Raw genomic sequence first — 18,911 nt, forward strand, 5'->3', positions numbered from 1 at the left:
ACCTTTGCTTTATTAACTGCAGACAAATAGGGTCTGTTAACAGAGCAGACAGAATCTGTTAATGGGACGCTTGGGTAACACTGATTTGTCAGCTTACCAACGACCTTTTTAAAAATTGAAATAGTCAGGGAGTTGAGCTCTAACGTTTTTCTACATTTGGTAAAGAGGTGAAAGAAATAAGGATGTAGTGACGACAGGAGTGAAAAATCAAGCTGTTAATATTTTTAAAGGCATTATTCAGATGGAGATTTGCCATCCATGCCATCGCTTTTGTGCCAAGTGCAGAGCACTAGGATTACTTTAGTGTATCCAATGTGACGGATGGTACTGATCGTTGTATGCTTTGTGCTGAGGTAGTAACACCACCACTGGCTCTTAGTGCAAAAAAAAATCAATGCTCAAAATATTATTTTGCCAGTATAATGGCAAGTATTTGAGGTGTTTCCACCAGCACAGCTGTGCTGGTCACAACAACCAGATGTTCCTGAATAACACATCTATGCTGGGTGTGCAAATGTGCAAATCTGCCACTGGTCTGACTTTTGCATAGAACCTGCCCGCCACAAGTCATGTACAAATGTAAAACATTTTATCCATGATCATTGTATCTAAAATACAACACGGATCACTATAAGCAGACTTTAAAATAAAATGCATTTCACTTCAGCATATTGCTTTAACTCGCCAGCCTTCACAACAGCCCATCAGGTTGTTCCTGAAAGTAGTTAGATCTGTGTTAAAGATAAATGGGAATAAAGAGACAAACAGAGCCAAAAGGCACAAAGTCATTAGCCTTGTCTATGGTCATGGCAAGGGAGCCCTGGAAATTCAGGGGTTAAGGTGCTTGACTTCCCCAGCCAACCACCCACTAGGCAATACTGTAAAAATGAGTTTTGCCATCTAACTGCAAAAATATTGTCTATATCTGCCAATAAATCCTTCTGTTTCTGCTCCATTCAATCCTATAGCCCAAGGTTCTCGCATGCCAACTGGTTCCTCTGTAATTATTTCCCTCGAAATCCTGGGACAAATTCCAGCTTTCCTCCGAGTTTTCATTGATGGAATTGATCACACATTTAAAGAAAAGAAGGCAAAAACAAAGCCTCCAGCCAAGCAAAGAAACCCCCAAATCTGGGGGGAATCTTGTTTCAACACAATGCTTGGTTTTTTTTTCCCCTGCATGCTGCAGTTCACTTAGGAGCTGAGCAATTGCATGAATAGTTTTTAGTTTGCTATTCTTTGCTCACTTTGTTATGACTCATATACTTGAAAGAACTGCAGTTGTTACCATAATTTCACAGTTATGTGTATCTGGCTTATATCATGCATTTCATTGAAGGGAAAAGACAAAAACTGCTAATGAAAATGGAAATTACTAGTCTCCCAGTTTGTGTGTGAGGAGGTTGTTTTCTTCCCCTCTCCCTGTTAGTGATGAAATACCAGTCAAACAACTGTAAACAGTGTTTTTGTAACTTCTTTCTGAAAGATGCAATTGCAAATTAGAAGTAATACTTTATTTCTTTAATAACATTTTGTAAAGATTGATAGAAGGGAGGATCGCATCTCGTCTTAAATTTTCAGTCCCTCTCAGCACACACAGCATGGCATGGAAAATCTGCAATAGTAGTGTATTTTTTTAATTGTCAATGAATGAGAAGGCTGATGAAATAAGACTAAATCTGTTAGTGCTTAATTTTCCAGGAACACCTGACTTTGCACAACCATTTGAGTTGGCTTTTCTCTTCTCTTAACCAAAGGGTTAATGGGAGAAGTTGATTAGGTGAATGAAAATAAAACTTTCATAGGCTTGTAAAGGGAGCCCCTTTGAACCAGTCCTGTTAAGTTAGTGGTGCCCAGTCAACTGCAGAGGTATGGATGTGACCCGTTGTTCAGACTCCAGTGAGCAGTGTGGTAATGAAATAACACCACTGACCTGCCACGGCCCCCCTGGTTCAGGTTCCTTTAATCAACGCAATTCATTTCTCCCTTGCTTGCCTGCTGTCACTGGTAGCGGATGTAAACTGAACAGGGGTTGTGTGTGGCAGGGGTGGTGTCTCCCTGAGACACCGCAATCTCTTATCAGGAATACTACCGTGTTAGTGGAACGTCAGGCGCCTGTCTAAAAGTCTCAGTTTCCTGCTTGATAACTGCAGCGATAGAGAAGATGGATCTTGTGAGCAGTCGACCAGAGGTCGACAAGAGAAAACTGAATCATCATCAAGGGCTTAGAAACACATCACTCAATAACTCTTTCTTTGTATTTCCAGGAAAAGAAACATGTTCTGGCTGTCTGTTTAAATATCTGTGCTTCAAAAGCATATATTGAACATGCTTAAGAAACCATGGTTGAATAAAAAACCCCAAACCTTACAGAGATGAAATTTCTACGCAGCAATGCAGCAGAGTCTCCAGTCAGAGAATGCACAAATTCATGGAGTAGAATGAGTTATTTTTACAGCATTAATTAATTAAAATTATATTAACCTATGTAGCACTACTACTCACTCTTCCTTCCCCCCCCCAACCACCTTTCCTACTGAGAAAGACATTTTTCTTGATAGGACTTGAGTTTGTTTGTCTTCATTTTTCTACAATCCAGGAATAAGCCTAAACATTAATGATTACACTTCCTTATTTCACCAACTGAAATGTCCTTGTCTGACCTTCGTTCAGATATCAGGATAGTGGGGGAAAATATGAGATACATCTATTAAAACAAGTAAATAGATAGATGTCACATCTATATTGCTTTAGTCCCATTTTCTCCATAAAAAACAGGGGCTTTAAAAATGCTTCTTAGTCAGATTAAAACATCTCTACTATAAAAGTACCCTACAAAAATATTCCTATCAGTAAGCTAACTTTTCAATTACAAAGAGTAATTGTTTAAAACGAAAAAAGAATGTAAAAGCATGTAAAAGCATGTATATCTCTCTGTAATTAGAAAAAAATGACCTATTTATTTAGGAACATAAGAAAAGAAGAAACTCTCCAAATGGAGAGTGAAGCTGCATTGTAGTTCCCATACAGGACACGCTGGAGGTACAATGCTGCTTCCTCGGCCATCCGAGCGCTGTTCCCTGTCTACTTCGCTCTTCAGCAGCGGAGTATAAACCATAGTAACCTTCCAACTTCTGTGGGGGAATTGAAGTGTAGCAGTTGTGCTAAGGCCCTGCTTCCCAGATGCTTTCAACCTGAAAACTGTGTTATTTATCTGAGGTAACTATCAGTAGTCTGCATCGGACCAGACTTCAGAACAGTCCCTCTTATCTGACCACAGACGTCACCAAAATAAACAACCTACAAGGGAAGCAACAAATTAGAAGTTCTTTGTATATAAGGAAAGAACAAGCAAACCATATTTTACAGAGAGAAAGAGAGCGAGTGAGCTTTAAAGCAACCTAATAAAAATTCCTCCATGTTCACAGCTGGCCACAACATGCAGGGAAAGACCATGAACTCGGCAGAGTTCAGGTGCTGGACACATGATAAGCAGCCATGAAATTTGTCCTTGTAGGACGCAGGGCAGGATCTTGTTACTGAAAAGAAGACCAAGTTTTTTGGTTAGCAGACTGCAAACGGCTCTTTGTCTCAGGTCTGCGATGGAGCTCCAGGCAGAGGCTCTGTGTCAGCCATGCAACGCCAAGCCGGGACAGGACGGCACCTCCAGGAGCGTACGTCTGCGAGGGATGCCAGTGCTGCCAGCAGCCTGGCAAGATAAGCAGGCTCATTCTCCACACAGGTGTCACGAGGCTTTTTTTGTAACTTACTTTATCCTGTTCCAGGAAACATCTGCAAGGAACCCTTACCTCATATTTCCCTTTCTTCTCCAAGGGCTCAGATTCAGTCTCCGCAGGCACTGTAACTGTGTCCCCTAGAAGCTCCTCTAAGATGAAGACGGTTTCCCAGTTGCTATAGTGACGAGCTGGGAAAATATCTGAGTGCATGCTGTCACCAAAATAAACAACCTACCAGGGAAGCAGCAAATTAAAAGTTTGTTGTATATGAGGAAAACACAAGCAAATTGTATTTCACAGATACAGAAAAAGAGCTTTAAAACAACCTAATAAAAATTCCTCCACATTTACAGTTGGTCATGACACACACAGATCTTATTAACATCAGTTTGGGGTTTTATCTTCAACCGGCTCCGTAAGAAGAAGGCTGGCCCTGCACACCCTCCTCGCTCTTACCCTCCAGGGGCATTGCGCGGGGATGCCTGGCTGGGACCAGCACAGGGGACACCGCTAAGATTTTTGACTGACAGAAAGAGCCTGCCAGGAAGAAGTGGAAAAGACTACCAAGAAAATACACTAAACCACGGGAATGAATTTTGGACAATTTTGGAAACAAGGGAGAACACAGAGCATCTCTCGGTGACTCAGAACTCTTCTGTGCCCAGGGGATAGTTTAAACACTAGCAAAAATGTGGACCCACCATCTCCAGTGGCATTTTCACCAATCCAGATCTGCAATTAAAATAACATGATCCCGGTTTTCACTGATGCCACCTTTTAATTTGTTTGATCTGTTTCCTCAGGGAGACTGTTTACTTCCTAATTGTAATCTAGTATTTCCCAAAGCTGCCGAAATGCAGGACCACACACACAGAATAAAACATCTAGAAAGTTTACATATTCTATTGATATGAAGACGAATATGCTACTTCCAGTTCTGGACTGCAGTCTGTTAGACAACAGCAAGCATAAACAGAACCAAAATTTGCTCCTGATCACATCAATAACTTTAATGAAAGCTTGTCTGGTGAATTTTAGATGGAAACAAGGTATTTTCGAAAAGATTTCTCTCACTTATAACATACCTTGGGATCCAGCTTGCCAGTCATCTTCTTCAGTAGTTCATAAAGCTGGATAGCATTGCCTTGGGAATACCAGCCGGGCTTGTCCAGTGTCAGCAGAGCCTCCTGCTCCTCATCATTCTCTGAAATCACCAAGCAAAATCGCCTGCTGTTAATGAGAGCAGCCCATGCTCCTGTATTTGTGAGATGTGTGAGAAGCTGCCTGTGGGCAGCTTGGAGAGCGTGGTCTATCTTGACGTTAAACCAACTCCAGTGTCTGGCTCAAGTCCTAGCACTGCCTGCGGGTTCAGTCAAAGTGTTTGGTAGCTGGGGGTAGGCAGACATTTGTGAGAAAAGAAGCAGCCGAGCCTTGTCTGCAAGGGCTACAAAAGAGCTGAGGAATCCAAGCCACAGGCTTTGCCTCCCAAACACTGTGGCAGTGAAGGCAGGAAACCTCACGGACCAGACTGATGGAGGAGCTGCCATGGATCTAAGGCAAAACCTGAGACAGGAGAGACTGCAAGAGAGAGCATGTACCTTTCCCCACAGACAAATTACCCACTGCTTTTGAACTCTGACATAAACACAACGAAACAGACTGAGGTAGCTCTCATGGGCATTTGCAAGCCTTATATCAGCACAAGCAACGAGTGGTTCCAGTTATCATCCAGTTTTGAAGAAATGATGAGAGGACAATATTGCTGGTGGTGCCATAATCTGCACTGGGCCTATATCCACACCGGCAGCTGTCAGCCAACCACAAAAATCAGTAGCAGCTGAAACTCTCCGTTATCACCTAGCGGTGCCATAGGCTTCATTTCTAGCTGGTCCCGAAGCAGCTGATCTGTCCTGGTGTTCATGCAACCTTATTGCTCATCCAGATTCATGTACTGTTGCCAGACAAACTCCTTTCAGCTTTTTGCTGGAGCCAAAATAATAGCCTTAGTGAAAAGATAAACTAGAATTTCATCAGAAATATTAATGTTAATGTCTTTTGTCTGTTGAAGTGGTTAAACAAAAGGCTAATTTTGTTATTTCGTCTCAATCAGATATGTCTTATTTTCCACGCTGGAGGGTTAGAAGCCAATAGAGTACTTTGATCTGACTTAGGTGGAACACCAGGACTTCAGTTTTTCTCCTACTTTATAGAATTTCTCAAAGTATTTCAAATGTATTAGGAAGAAGACTAAAACAGAGAGAGCAAACTTCATTTGGCTAGAGACTGCTAAAAGCTGAAATGTAAATTTTGGAAGAACAGTGAAATAACAAGACAGCTTTATGTTTAACATCACTGAAGATATACATGGCGCAGTCCATCGATCTTTGAGGGAAGAAAAAAGAGAAGCAAAAGGAGGGAAATAGGTAAGTGGGAAGAGGCAGTAAATAATTTGTTAATAATATGAATCTAAGAATATGAATAAACACAAGATTTGTTCTCAGGCAAAACAATTCTATATTAAGGGGTTTTTATAAACGAGGAAGAAAGAAGGAAATTCAAAGTTGACACTAACAATTCATGTAGAACTTGTGTGGAAATGTCTTTTCCTTTGTTCTTCAGAATAAGTATGATAGCATCCATAAAAAGTCTTCACTTCCCAACTTCTAAAAGACTTTTGACCAAACAGCTTTTGATCAAACAGAAGTTGCTAAACTTCAGCAAATTTGTTTTATGTTCTCTGTATTTTTAGACATATTTGTAAGGCTTGCTGAACAAGTAGACACAATCTTCAAACAATATTGACACAGAAAAAGAAACTTACAAAAATAACTTTTCTGAGCTGCTATCAAAAGTTTCTTCAAATTTGTTAAGGTTTGTATAGCTATTATTGTGTCTCCACTCACGTCAATCAGGAAAATACTAGAGAAAAATGGAGCTATTATAAGAGGAATTTTCAGAATAATAACTTTGCATTTGCAAATAGAAGCCCTATGTATTACAGCAGCATCAGAAGGCTCTAGCAAAGAGCATGGCCCTGCTTTGATACTTCTATGGAAAGGCATGAGGGGCAGTCCTGACTGAAAAAATTCACACTAATTACAAGGTAGAAGATCTCTTGCTCTGTGAGACCTATTACTGCTACCCCCAGCAAGGGGATTCATCTCAATTAACTCAACACATCCAGAATTTGTTTCTAATTTACAGTTGCAGTCTGAACTAGTTGGCCAGGCTCCCTCAATAGGTAAAAGAGAGTGCAAGAGGCACTTTCTAGAAGTTCCAGCTCTGGAGAAGGAAAGGATTTAATTAAGTTGGGAACTTGGCTTTTAGGCATTGAAATGAAGGGAAATTTCAAAGCCTGGTTTCCTCCTCTGTGCTCGGAGACAGCAAACAACATGGAGATGTCTAAATCATTATAGGAACACCTTGCTTTTGGAAGGAGCTTCAGAAATCTGAGGAATTAGGAAAGGCCCTTTATAAATATTTGAGTTGTAGGGTGATAGGGATAATGACTCCGAACTGGCAAACCTTGCCTCGAACCATCTCATATGGCTGCTTGTGCTCACACATCTAGGGGTGACTCTGTCAATTTTATTTCTGTAATCTGAAGTGGGAGGAAATTAATGGTGTTTCCGTTGCAGCAAGTCATTAATGAGAAGGGTTTCTATTTCACTTAGACTTTCCCTGTGGCAAAATACAGTCAAGAAAATTATTCTTCAGCACTGGCTCTTAAGGCCTCTTGTAGTAGTTCTGCCATGTAAAAACTGATACATAACAACTTAAAACCCCATTAATGACACCATTGGCTCTGGCTTTGCATTGTGTCCTTCAGGAAGCAGCTACGCGACAGCGCTGAAGAAATCTGCAGATTTCCTGCAAAAATGCTGCATAACTGTGATTATGATGGTTCCTAACATATTTTAGATATTCCAACCCTAACATTGGCTACACTCAGACAAGGGGAAAACTGTCGCTTATCTTCCTTCCACTTTGCTGTTATTGATTTGTAAAAGTTCATTCAAAGGTCAGAAAAGTGATAAATATTCCTTCAGCAGGAAGCAACACTTATATAGGCGGGGATGGTAATGCTTCAGGTCTTATAAGCTGGGAGGAGAAGGAGATGTCCTGACAATTTCAGACAGACTGGATAACCAAAAAGAATTTCTCAGATGATTTAGATAGAGCGACCTGCTTCCTTCTGAAGTCTGATGTATCACCGCAACCCGGATTCCTGGCTGTAGACTGAAAACGTGCCATGACAAGAAATGTAAAGGTAGCAAGCAAGTAAAATTAAAATAATTAAAGCCAGAAAATCACTCTCTTAAAACACTCACCCAAACCTCAACAGTGATTCAGAGCAATTTTCCTGAGGGGATGTTACTGTTCCTCTTTAAAAACAACAACAAAATCTTGACTCATGCTGGGGCAATATTAATATCACTGGAATGGCAATTTGCATATTGCTGTGTCTAACACCTTGGGAAATGTTTTCTGATTCAGAAATTTACTCCCATCACCATCAGCAAACATGGTTTTTCAGATAAATCAACTTACTAACAAGACTCAATATCCTTTTTCTTCCGAGAATTTTCTTGCCTGCTTTAAATGTGAGTTGCAGGCTTATAACATTGGTGGAGGAGCATCTGGTTTCATTCTGAATGAATATGCAAAAAGTAACCAGTGAAGCCTATTTCCATTTAAATGACAACTGATGGTAATTTACTTTGGCACAGAATTACTCCTCGGGAAAGACTCTACACACGCTTGCTTGCTGCCATCTGCTTCGCTATCTGTTTATGGGTTATACCCACCCGGGCGGAAACCTGGACACAAACAGTGCTGAGGTTGTGTCCACATCACATGTTCAGCCCAGAGTCTGAACCTGGAGCTCTGTCCTTAGCCTTTAGACTGGTAAACAGCAGCCTGTGGGACACGGCTCTCGTTTGGGAAGCCTGAGGTTGAGAGAGGAGCTAAGAGGTGCGGCTGAATTCATGCTCCAGCAGTTACTCACCTACGCTCAATGTCAAAGTGACTTCTCAGCCACTCGCCGAGGCCACCACCCTGTGTGGGCCCTCCGTCCCGCTGGGTGCCCTGCGGCGAGTGCTGGCCACGGCCGGGGCGAGGGCCACCCGTCACTCACCCGAGAGCCCCAGGGCACCTCGCAGAGACGGGGCACGAAGCCCCTCGAGTGCCTGCAGGCCATGCCAGGCAGAGATATGCCAGGTGTGACAGGCGTGTGCGCGCAGCTCCCCAGCAGTCCCCTCTCTTGCACTCCTGTCTGTCACCCGACAGCCTTCCACTTCTCTCCATACAGATCTCGTTAGACCGGCTATTAGGGTTACTGACATTTTTCGTTCCTTTGAACTGCACAATAGAATAAAAACATCTGGTGCCTCTGCTCGTGCCGGTACCTGCTCCTGCCTTTGCTACCCAAGGGCAGCTCTCGCGGGCTCTCGCTGCCTGGCAGACGGGCGTACGTGATTAGCACGCTGCAGCCCTGGTTACTGCCTCAGGGGGCTATTGTAAAATAAGTATGTTTTAAGGTCCACAACCATCATACTGATGCGCCTCTCTGCAATTTAAAATAACATCATTTCAGGTCCGAAGGGCATTCATATAAAAGCTGGGTTATGTTCCAGCCTGGCTTGCAAGCACAGTCTGATTCTAGATGGCATTTTGAGTTCGCTTCAGAAACACAAACTCTGTTCCAGAAGGGGACCTGGGGCAGGAAACCACATGGTTTTACAGTCAGGACAAAGCGACCTGCATAAGTAAAATCCTTCTGGTGGGTTCTTCCAGTTGCAAAGGTAATGAGATGGGATGACGTAAGCTGTAAGGTTCCCCTGTGGGCGTGCTCTCCATGAAGAAAGTAGGTACTTACAAGCTTGCTGGGAGTAAAAGGCCGTACTCTGTGGGCACCCTTCTGTAGGGCGGTATCCCACATTCCTGTGTATAGACCAACCAACTTTCCTGGGTGGTTTCCAGGGTTCACACAGATATTACTACGTGTTTTGCCATCCCTGAATTACTTCTGTGCCTTGGAAGCAGCTGTGAAGTCCATCTGCCCAACACGTGCACCAGCGCTTGCCAGTCTCCTGTCTGACTGGATGACTGCAGGGAAGTGATAAGGAACAAATTAGTCACTTAGCATGACGTGCTGAAATAAAAGGTTAAGGCTTCCCAAAGTGAATAGTGATTTCAGCCGTCTCCATTTTTGGCTGTCCAGTCTGTTTTTTTTCAGAAAAAGCCTGAAGATCAGCTCCCCTTCATCATTCTGCCTTCTTTGGGATAGCTTATGGCTGGTGAGACAAAAGTTGAACTAATCGAAGTAAAGATTCACTTTTGAAAACTGGAACACGATTTTTAATATTACATAGGCAGTGATATATCTTTGATATGCTTGGCAATCCCAACATATACGTGCTCATTCATATGGAGGACTACACAACAGTACTACTAAAAGCTGGCAATATTCCCAAAGAACACCATAGATAAAGCTGAGAGAAAAATACAGACACCATCCCGTGAAAAAAAGGAAACATTTCATAATTATTGAATTTCATAAATATTGAATTATTATTCATAACTGCTACTTATCCAATTACTAAAATTCCTTTTCTCACAATGGACTTCAATTCTTTCCCTCATTTATAAGGTCTGATAAGACCAAAGTACAAGACAGTGTACTTTCAAATTGCCCTGGGCATATAAGAATCACAAGGCTTCTTAGGGAAGAGAAACAAATTATTAAAAAAAATATAAAATCATGTTTTTAGTTTTTCTAAAATCTTTTTAGTTTTTACTAAAATCTGTCTTACTGCTTAATTGTGCCAAGCAAGAGGCTATGTTGAGACAAGATTGAAATTTTACTTGTTGGTAAGAAAATCAGTATTTCCTTTAAAGAAGTCAGCAAGTAAGTTTCTTTAGGGAGTTTCTGATTACTGTGTTACAGGAACTGAAAGTAACAGCTCACTACAGATTTAGTGATTTGTTATCAAATCTGTCAAAGCATTAACTTTATACATTCCCAGAAACAGTCTGGCTAACGAACAAAGTGTTTCTGTTTAAAACATTGATATGATGAAATACAAGCAAGGCCTTTTTTCCTTAGAAAAGTAAAATAACTTTTTGGAAAATGATTCACCTGCAAGTTCATTTTTAAATGTAGTTCATGCACAAATTTGGTGAAGTTTTTTCCATAATTTTATTGAGTTGTATTTATAAGTCATTGAACTTCTATTTTGGAAGGGTGAGAGGGACATACATAAACAGAGAATTTAATTTCTTCCTTGCACATATTTTGTAAGTTTTTTTTTTTTTTTTTAATTGGGATCTTGGATAGGTAAAAAATGGTGAGAAAAGAAATAGACTCTCTGCCCAGAACAGTTTTATTCTGGACCTCATTAGTTTTGTAAGAAGGGTCCAGATCCCTATAAATGAGGAACTCCCAATATCCACACAAATGTCCCCAAATAACCCTATCAATATTAATATCATAGTCATCCTAGACATCCCTACACAGTTACGGAGAGAGACAGACTTCTCCAGAAAGCATTTTGAGTTCAAGTAAGTTAGGACAGGTATGGTAACTGAGATAAAAACTGACATAACCATTTCAGGAATACGCACTTCAGTTCAAGCAACTATCTATAACTTTTCTTACTAGGGTGTGCTTCATTGCTGCATAAGAATTTGAAGAGTGGATGGAAGCAGAAGATGGAGAGAAGATAAGATGAGGGCTACCAATCAGTTCTGATCTAACCTGTCACTTCAGAAAAATGTCTAAATTTTCACAATTAAAATTAAATTGAGAAACACAAAGCATCTTCTCTGCACTGTGCAGATTGTAATCTTTCAGTTTATCCTAACCCTCTAAGTCTCTCTAGCAATACCTACTGAAATAAAGCATATTGGAAGTTGTTCTTGGACTACACTCTTCCACACTGAAAATCGACACTGCAGTGTAGTGGGCAAAAACCTCCTGCCATCATTTATTTTGGCCTCAGACATTAGAAAAAAGAACAAAAAAAAGAACAGAAGTACTTTAATCCTTAGTTACAGAAAGACTAAGATTTTTTTTCCCCTACACCTTAATACTTCGGGTATAAAACTTATTACATAAACTAAAATAGACAATTTGTTTCTGAACAAGAGTATCTTCATAAAGCAATATACCCTTCTACAAGGAGCCTTTGTTTTTATTTCTTCAGTCCCCTGAAATATGTTGTTTCAAAGGGCACAATAATTGTGAAGTAGACATGCACATGGATAGTTATTGCATATACTCATTTGCCTGGAATACAAAACAGACATTTTGTATTTTAACAGACATTTGTAAAGATTCAAGATTCCACAGGTAAAAAGAAGAAATTTGGGAATTAAAAAAAATTAAGTAAATCCACCCAGCCTTCTGACTGTTAATAATTGTACAAGCATTCTATAGCTGCAGATAACGGTTATTAAAACCTTGCTCAGACTGTCCCTTTGACTCAGTAATTAAAAAAGAAGAACCCCACCCAAACCACAACAGTTTCCTTAGCACAGTGCTGCTGCCGAGCCTGGAGAGTGCAGAGGCCCGGCTACTGGGCCCCAGGCATCTCCCTGCTGCTGTGTGGAGGTCAAAAAACTCAAATACTTTCCTTCATTTCTGAAAGGGAGAAAGTTTTCCAAAAAAAAGAGAAAAAAAAAGAGAGAACTTGAAAATAGTTTATTCTTTCAGTGCTTCACAGGTATCCTGCTATTTATATATTGGTGAGTACGTGCATTCCCAATATTTCTAAACAAAACTGGATGCCTTAGAATAATCAATTTTTTATGGAAACAAAAGTTAATACCTGAGACTACTGAGGGAGGGGTTGTGGCTCCTGATGACCCATGACTTCTTTTTATCACACGTTAGAAGAGAAGCATTACATTACACACTTAAAAATCATACCAGTATTAAAACCATTTGAATATAGCTGTCAGGGAAGAGACTCCCTTGTCATTGCTTCATATATGTGCTAAATTGTGATATTTTTATAGGTTATTAATAATACTTCAATTAATAATAAAGAAAAAATCTTTAATTATAATCATAATGGCATTATGTAATTAAGGACTATTTTCTATTAGAAAATGTAGAAATTGCAAGTGATGGTTTAAAATAATAAATGTAACATAATACCAAGCATAACAAAAAAGATTATGTATCAAAATAATCACAGTGGGTGGTCTTGTTCAGTAGCAAATACACTTTTTTCAATTCCCTTGATGTTTTCTTTTTTGATTAAGAAAATGTTCAAGAAGGATCAAAAGACAGTTCAGGACCTAACCCTGATTTTAGCTTCAGAGAGTCTCTTCTTGGAGACCTATCTCTGTTCATGTATCATCAATGAATCCCAGTGGGGATTTTGCAATTTTATTGCAGTAAGGAGGACCTTTAGGTGCTTTTACTATATTCTTTATTGCATTTCATATTATTACTATTCCTTCTAGAAAAAAACTCAACCCTTCAAAAATTTTGAGTTGTGCAGTGCACGCTTGCCATGAGAAATGCACACATTTGGGTCCACAACAAAAAACCTTCAGCAGAAGGGAAATTGTTTGGAGTTGTGCTGGTGAGCAATCAAGTGGCACGAAGCCAAGTTACAGACGAACAGGAGAAAAAGGAGAAAGTAAACTAGGAAACCTCCTGAGACCACGGGTGTGCTGGAGCACGGGCCAGCTGGGGAGCAGGATGGCCAAGCCGCAAGCCAGCTCCTCGAGCCCGTCCCTGGCCCAAGAGGCATGGGGAGCCATGCCCGAGGACGTCCTTGGGATGGGTGCTCGTCCTCGGGGCGCAGCAGGGGAAGAGCATCCTAGCACAGCTAGTGTTTGGGAGATCGTGGTCGGCTGCATGGGAGGAGGGTGCTGCACCCATGGTTTGGTCTAGATTAGCGTGGCTCTTGGGGCAGGAGGTCATCACTTCTGCCACAGATTTCCTACTTGACCTCAGGCACTTCCTATGTAAATAGAATTGTTAAAGCTCCCATATGTCAGAAGTCCTGTGAGTGTAAATACATTAAGGTTCATGAAGAATTTTGGTACAGTGGCACCAACAGCCATGTAAAGGGTTCAGGAGGGCAAAGTGAGATAAAGATGCAGGAAGCAGAGCTGGAGTTACATAGACTCTGGATAAAAGAACAAGTAACTGCTGTGATGTTGCTGGGGCCATGAACATGGAGATGAGGGACAGTGGGAAAACTTCTCCTGGGGGCCACAGAAACCAAGAAATGTTTTCATCTTCCTTCCAATGCTCTGTGCCTCTTCAGCCCCTTTGCAGCTCCTGTCTATGTAGGGTGTGCCCAGCAAACTCTTTGTTGAGAGAGACTTACTGTTGAGAGGGTCTCCCACAACCTGTGGCGGTCAGGGAGCAGCAAGGGAAGGACAAGTGTGTGCATGTGACAGAGGACAGAGAGGTGACGGCAAGTTCAGTCTTGAGGTCTGGGGACAATTTCATGGCCCTGCGGACTGCAGTCATGGATGAATTCAAAGGAGGGACAAAGAATGTGCCAGGGTTAGAACAACTGGCAGAGACTTCGGATGAGTTTTAAGGTCTGCTATGGGGCCGGACGCGTCAGGGAACACCAGAACAACAAAGAACAAGAAACCCTGTTCCTGTTAGATCTGTTGAGATACAGTAGAACTTCATTTTCAATTAAAAAAAAGGAAAAACATTAGGAGATTAATAGTCTAACAAAGAGGAAAAGTTTTCATGTGACAAACACTCACTGTAAATCTCAGAACAATGTAATTGGGCTGGAGATGGCAAGGAAAAATGGAAACTACTCCTTTCCGGCAAAGTACGTTTAGTCACTCTCTGATGGGAAGGGCAACATAAAAGACCTGTAGTAATGAGTTTTCTGAAGAAGTAAAAGAGAAGTGATCCCCATGACGCTTCCTATAATACTCCAGTTCCTTATCTGTGTATTTCATGTGGTTTCCAAAACCACTTAGTGTCTATATGAAAATACGCTTTACCTTGTTTCTCAGAACAAAGAGCTTTGTGCCAGATGTCCATATGCAGGAATTTCACAGATAAAATCTCTTGATACTATTATTCCAGAAAAAATAATCATCTTGGAAGGCTCAGCCTTAGTCTGGCAGTATCACAGAGACACCTGGGATCTGTGGACAGTAATAATATATTAAGTGGTTTCACAGTAGATAAGGATCAGGTTAGAATGAACACGTTTACTAATGAAGAGAAAAAGTCCTGGGGTCGCTAACTCTACCTAGAAAAACACGCAACATCTATCACACACACAGAATCGCACACACACAATGGTAGGAGTTGGAAGGGACCTCTGTGGGTCACCTAGTCCAACCCTTCTGCCAAAGCAGGGTCACCTACAGCAGGCTGCACAGAACCTTGTCCAGGCGGGTCTTGAATATCTCCAGAGAAGGAGACTCCACAACCTCTCTGGGCAGCCTGTTCCAGGGCTCCGTCACCCTCAGAGGGAAGAAGTTCTTCCTCATGTTCAGACGGAACTTCCTATGCTTCTGTTTGTGACCATTACCCCTTGTCCTGTCGCTGGGCACCACTGAAAAGAGTTTGGCCCCATCCTCCTGACACCCACCCTTCAGATATTTGTAAGCATTTATAAGGTCCCCTCTCAGCCTTCTCTTCTTCAGGCTGAACAAGCCCAGCTCCCTCAGCCTCTCCTTGTAGGAGACATGTTCCAGTCCCCTCATCATCATCCTCGTAGCCCTAATCTATATCAGAGTTTAAGACACCTGGAGTCCTATGTGAATAATAAAGAAAGATTGAAAAACAAAGAGAGCGAGGAAGAAGATGGTACACTGCTTTTACCTTTTCCTGAGCTTTCAGCTTGCAAGAAGTAATTCCCTCCCGAACATCAGCTGCAGAGGATTTTCTATTAATCTAAATACAGTGTCCCATGATCACCTGCCAGTCAAGAAATGTCCAGTTTTGTGTTCACTGACCTTTTATTTCCCTGTATTGGGTGGGAGAAGCAGAGCTGCCTCTGCACTGCGTATCTGTCTACCTGCCTGAGATTTGCCCCATGCGCAAAAAATGCACACCTGCTATTTGTTGCACCTCTCCTCTGCCACTTACCACTTTGCAGGTCTCTTGGGTGCTTCATAAGCATTAGGTAAGCCTTGGTATTTAGAAACCAGGAAACTGAGGCAGAGATTCACTGCTATATCAAAGTGAACCAGATCTCAGCCCAGGCTTTGGTCATAATTCCTCCTCGTGTTCTCATCTCATTTCTAGGGCTTCCTAACCAATTCCTTTCACGACTTGCTTCCAATCGCAGATCTGATGCATGCCAGTACAAAAATCAACATGTTTTTCTGCGAAAAAACAGTTCTACAGACTAACCTTCATAAAAGCTTGACATTTTGGAAGAACACACAAGTGAACTCTAAAGATCCTTAATGAAAACCAGCACATACAGATTCATGGAAACTATGCTGAAGGGAAGCTTTCTGCAGTGGTTGCCAGCCCTTGTTCTGCCAGGAATGTACCATACACAACTCTCTATTTTTGCTCTACTAAGCTGCCTCAATCCCAATTTCCAAATTAATTACAAAATCAAACCATGAGCTAACTCTTTATGAAGTTCTCTGTCTCATCATCTACTTATTTTTGAGTCCTACAGAAGAAACCAATAAAACAGAGAAGAAAGATGATTAAACCCCTCAATTTCTATCACGTATTGTTTACACGTAACATACGCAAAGAATGATTTTTCCATGCAGAGTCATAGTGATAAGTCCCCCCATGATGTACGCAATCCTTGTGGATTTTGACAGCTGTTTAAGAGCTATAATGCGAAGCTTAAACTAAACGTCCATCAACCTAATTCACACAGGTTTGCGCTGAATCTTAGCGGAGCGGTAAAGTTTACAACTTGTATTGATCCACCCAGTAGGCAGCCAGACCTTGGCTGCTGTAGGCACAGGAGCAGACCTGCGCAGACCACAGCCTTCTACTCAGCAAGGAGCCTGGTTCTATTTGGTTGCTAATACACGGGTGAGTGAGATTCATCTGAGATGCCCTAAGGTCCTCCAGCATCTTAGTCCAGTTATAAGCTGGGAAGGCACAGATCTTCCGTAAGTCCTGTGTCACTTCTGCAAGACCTGTGTTTGGGTTCTCTGAGGCTCTGGATTAGCACTGGAGGCCTACAATTAGGCAATGGGTGCACCATGGCTGGGATTCAGCCCCAGATGCAGAAACGTAATGTAAAGGCTCCACAGCAGGTAGAACAGCCGCTGCAGATAGCAGTGCTGAGCCAACAGGGCCGATGCGTTCTGCAGAGTACAGCATAGGCACTGCCGTTCGGGTGCCTGTACAGCCCTCCACTGACTGTGTGGGCTAGCTCTTCATTGCCTACGATGGGGATCGTCTGAGTAATACCAAATGACAGGCAGCCAGAGCAGTTTCTATACACTGTGGTTTCTGTACCCATTCCTGGTACTTATTTATTTCAAAATAGACCTCTGTGATTTCTGACATATGGCATCACCCTTACAATGCAGCTGTGAGTCAATTTTTGTTTAAGGGAGAGGCTCGCAACTCAATGTCAAAAATTAGCTTCTGAAAGCTATCCATTTCTCTCGTAGAGGTCTGGCAAGGAGAGAAAACAGGCTTTGAACTAAGCTACCAAGGGTGTAACATCCTACTTTTAAACAGCAGAAGAGTCTGGTAATGAACCTACAAATATCTGAAGGGTGGGTGTCAGGAGGATGGGGCCAAGCTCTTTTCAGTGGTGCCCAGTGACAGGACAAGGGGCAATGGGCACAAACTGAAGCACAGGAAGTTCCGTCTGAACATGAGGAAGAACTTCTTCCCTCTGGGGGTGACAGAGCACTGGAACAGGCTGCCCAGGGAGGTTGTGGAGTCTCCTTCTCTGGAGATATTCAAGACCCGCCTGGACAAGGTCCTGTGCAGCCTGCTGTAGGTGACCCTGCTTCAGCAGGGGGGTTGGACTAGATGACCCACAGAGGTCCCTTCCAACCCCTACTATTCTGTGATTCTGTGATTCTGTGAACCGCGTGAGTTAATAAGCTTTCCAGTGGGACCTCTATTATTCCGTGGACAAAATAAAATGTAACTGCTTAACCATCTTATATCAAAAATGCGCAAAACGGATCAAAAAGAAACAGCTCCTGACTTGTGCATGTTTGTTTCCCTAGTGGTCCTTTCAGTCTTTTGATATTTCCAGTTTAGATCTTCGCCCCTAGTCATGGGCGGACACTTATGTGTGCTGGGAAACAGAATGAAGGTGAAAAGAAATATTTCATATATCCAGAACCAATATTAAAAACCACTTTTAGATTAGAATTCTGGACATTGAATTATCTGTATAAATAATTGCCAGATGTTCTTCAGATATTATGTTATACTAGTCTGAGCTCCCATGTATCCAATGTAAAGGAGCCACAAACTACACGACTACATCTTGATGTTCTCTTTGATAAATTAAGTGAGCTTACATGCGCCTCAGATGTAACTACTTAGCCAACCCTTTCAAACTGTCAGCATTTCAATGGAAGTGTAAACATGAGAACTGAAGGTATTATTTCAGAAAGGGTCCTACTAATGCTGCAACGAGAGTTAGTGTTGTAAGTCTTGCTCACGTATGGAAGATGTGCATTTGCTTTTGTCTTCCACACAGAAAAGGGTTTTCACATTCAGTGCGTAATCTTCCAAGCCTTCTTCGGCATCACACATTGTTAGAGTATTATCACAATATAAGTGTGATTTATGTTGAATGCTGACTGCTTTGCTTGTAAATCTTGCTTCGGGTTTGGCTGTCTCTTCTCAGATACTATGGAGGAAAACATCATGTCCTCTTAATAATGTTTGCATGTATTGAAGGAAAATTCTCTTAAGCCACACAAGTCTGTTTGCTGAACACAGTTTTGTCTGGAATACAAACTGGTATTTTGGCTTTGGTTTTGAAAACACGGACTAGGATATGTAATTCATGTTCTGTGGGGACTAACTACAGAGAGAAGATGGGGTTGACAGGCCCTTAGCAGCTCATTCTGCTGTAAAAGCAAGCTGCATTTTTTGAATTAATTTGGCTTCCTAAGTGTGGGAGCTTTTGTGCCTTATCTCTCTGGTACTTCAGGTACAATCCAGATCAGTCTGTATCATGGTTCCATTCTCTGCTAATATCCTGA

General features: G+C 41.7%; 1 protein-coding gene across 1 annotated transcript in view; it reads right to left on the reverse strand.

Moving 5' to 3' along the window:
* Positions 1–18,911, reverse strand: part of NT5DC1 (5'-nucleotidase domain containing 1) — a 150,561-nt gene that overhangs the window by 16,047 nt on the left and 115,603 nt on the right. Inside the window, exons 9-10 of the mRNA XM_075414180.1 lie at positions 4,823–4,941; positions 3,810–3,968 (exon numbers count right to left, since the gene is read on the reverse strand). Of these exons, the coding sequence (XP_075270295.1) occupies positions 3,810–3,968; positions 4,823–4,941 (278 nt within the window). The remainder of the gene's footprint in view (positions 1–3,809; positions 3,969–4,822; positions 4,942–18,911) is intronic.

The sequence above is a fragment of the Opisthocomus hoazin genome, chromosome 2 (genome assembly GCF_030867145.1).
Source record: "Opisthocomus hoazin isolate bOpiHoa1 chromosome 2, bOpiHoa1.hap1, whole genome shotgun sequence".
Taxonomy (NCBI): Eukaryota; Metazoa; Chordata; class Aves; order Opisthocomiformes; family Opisthocomidae; genus Opisthocomus; species Opisthocomus hoazin.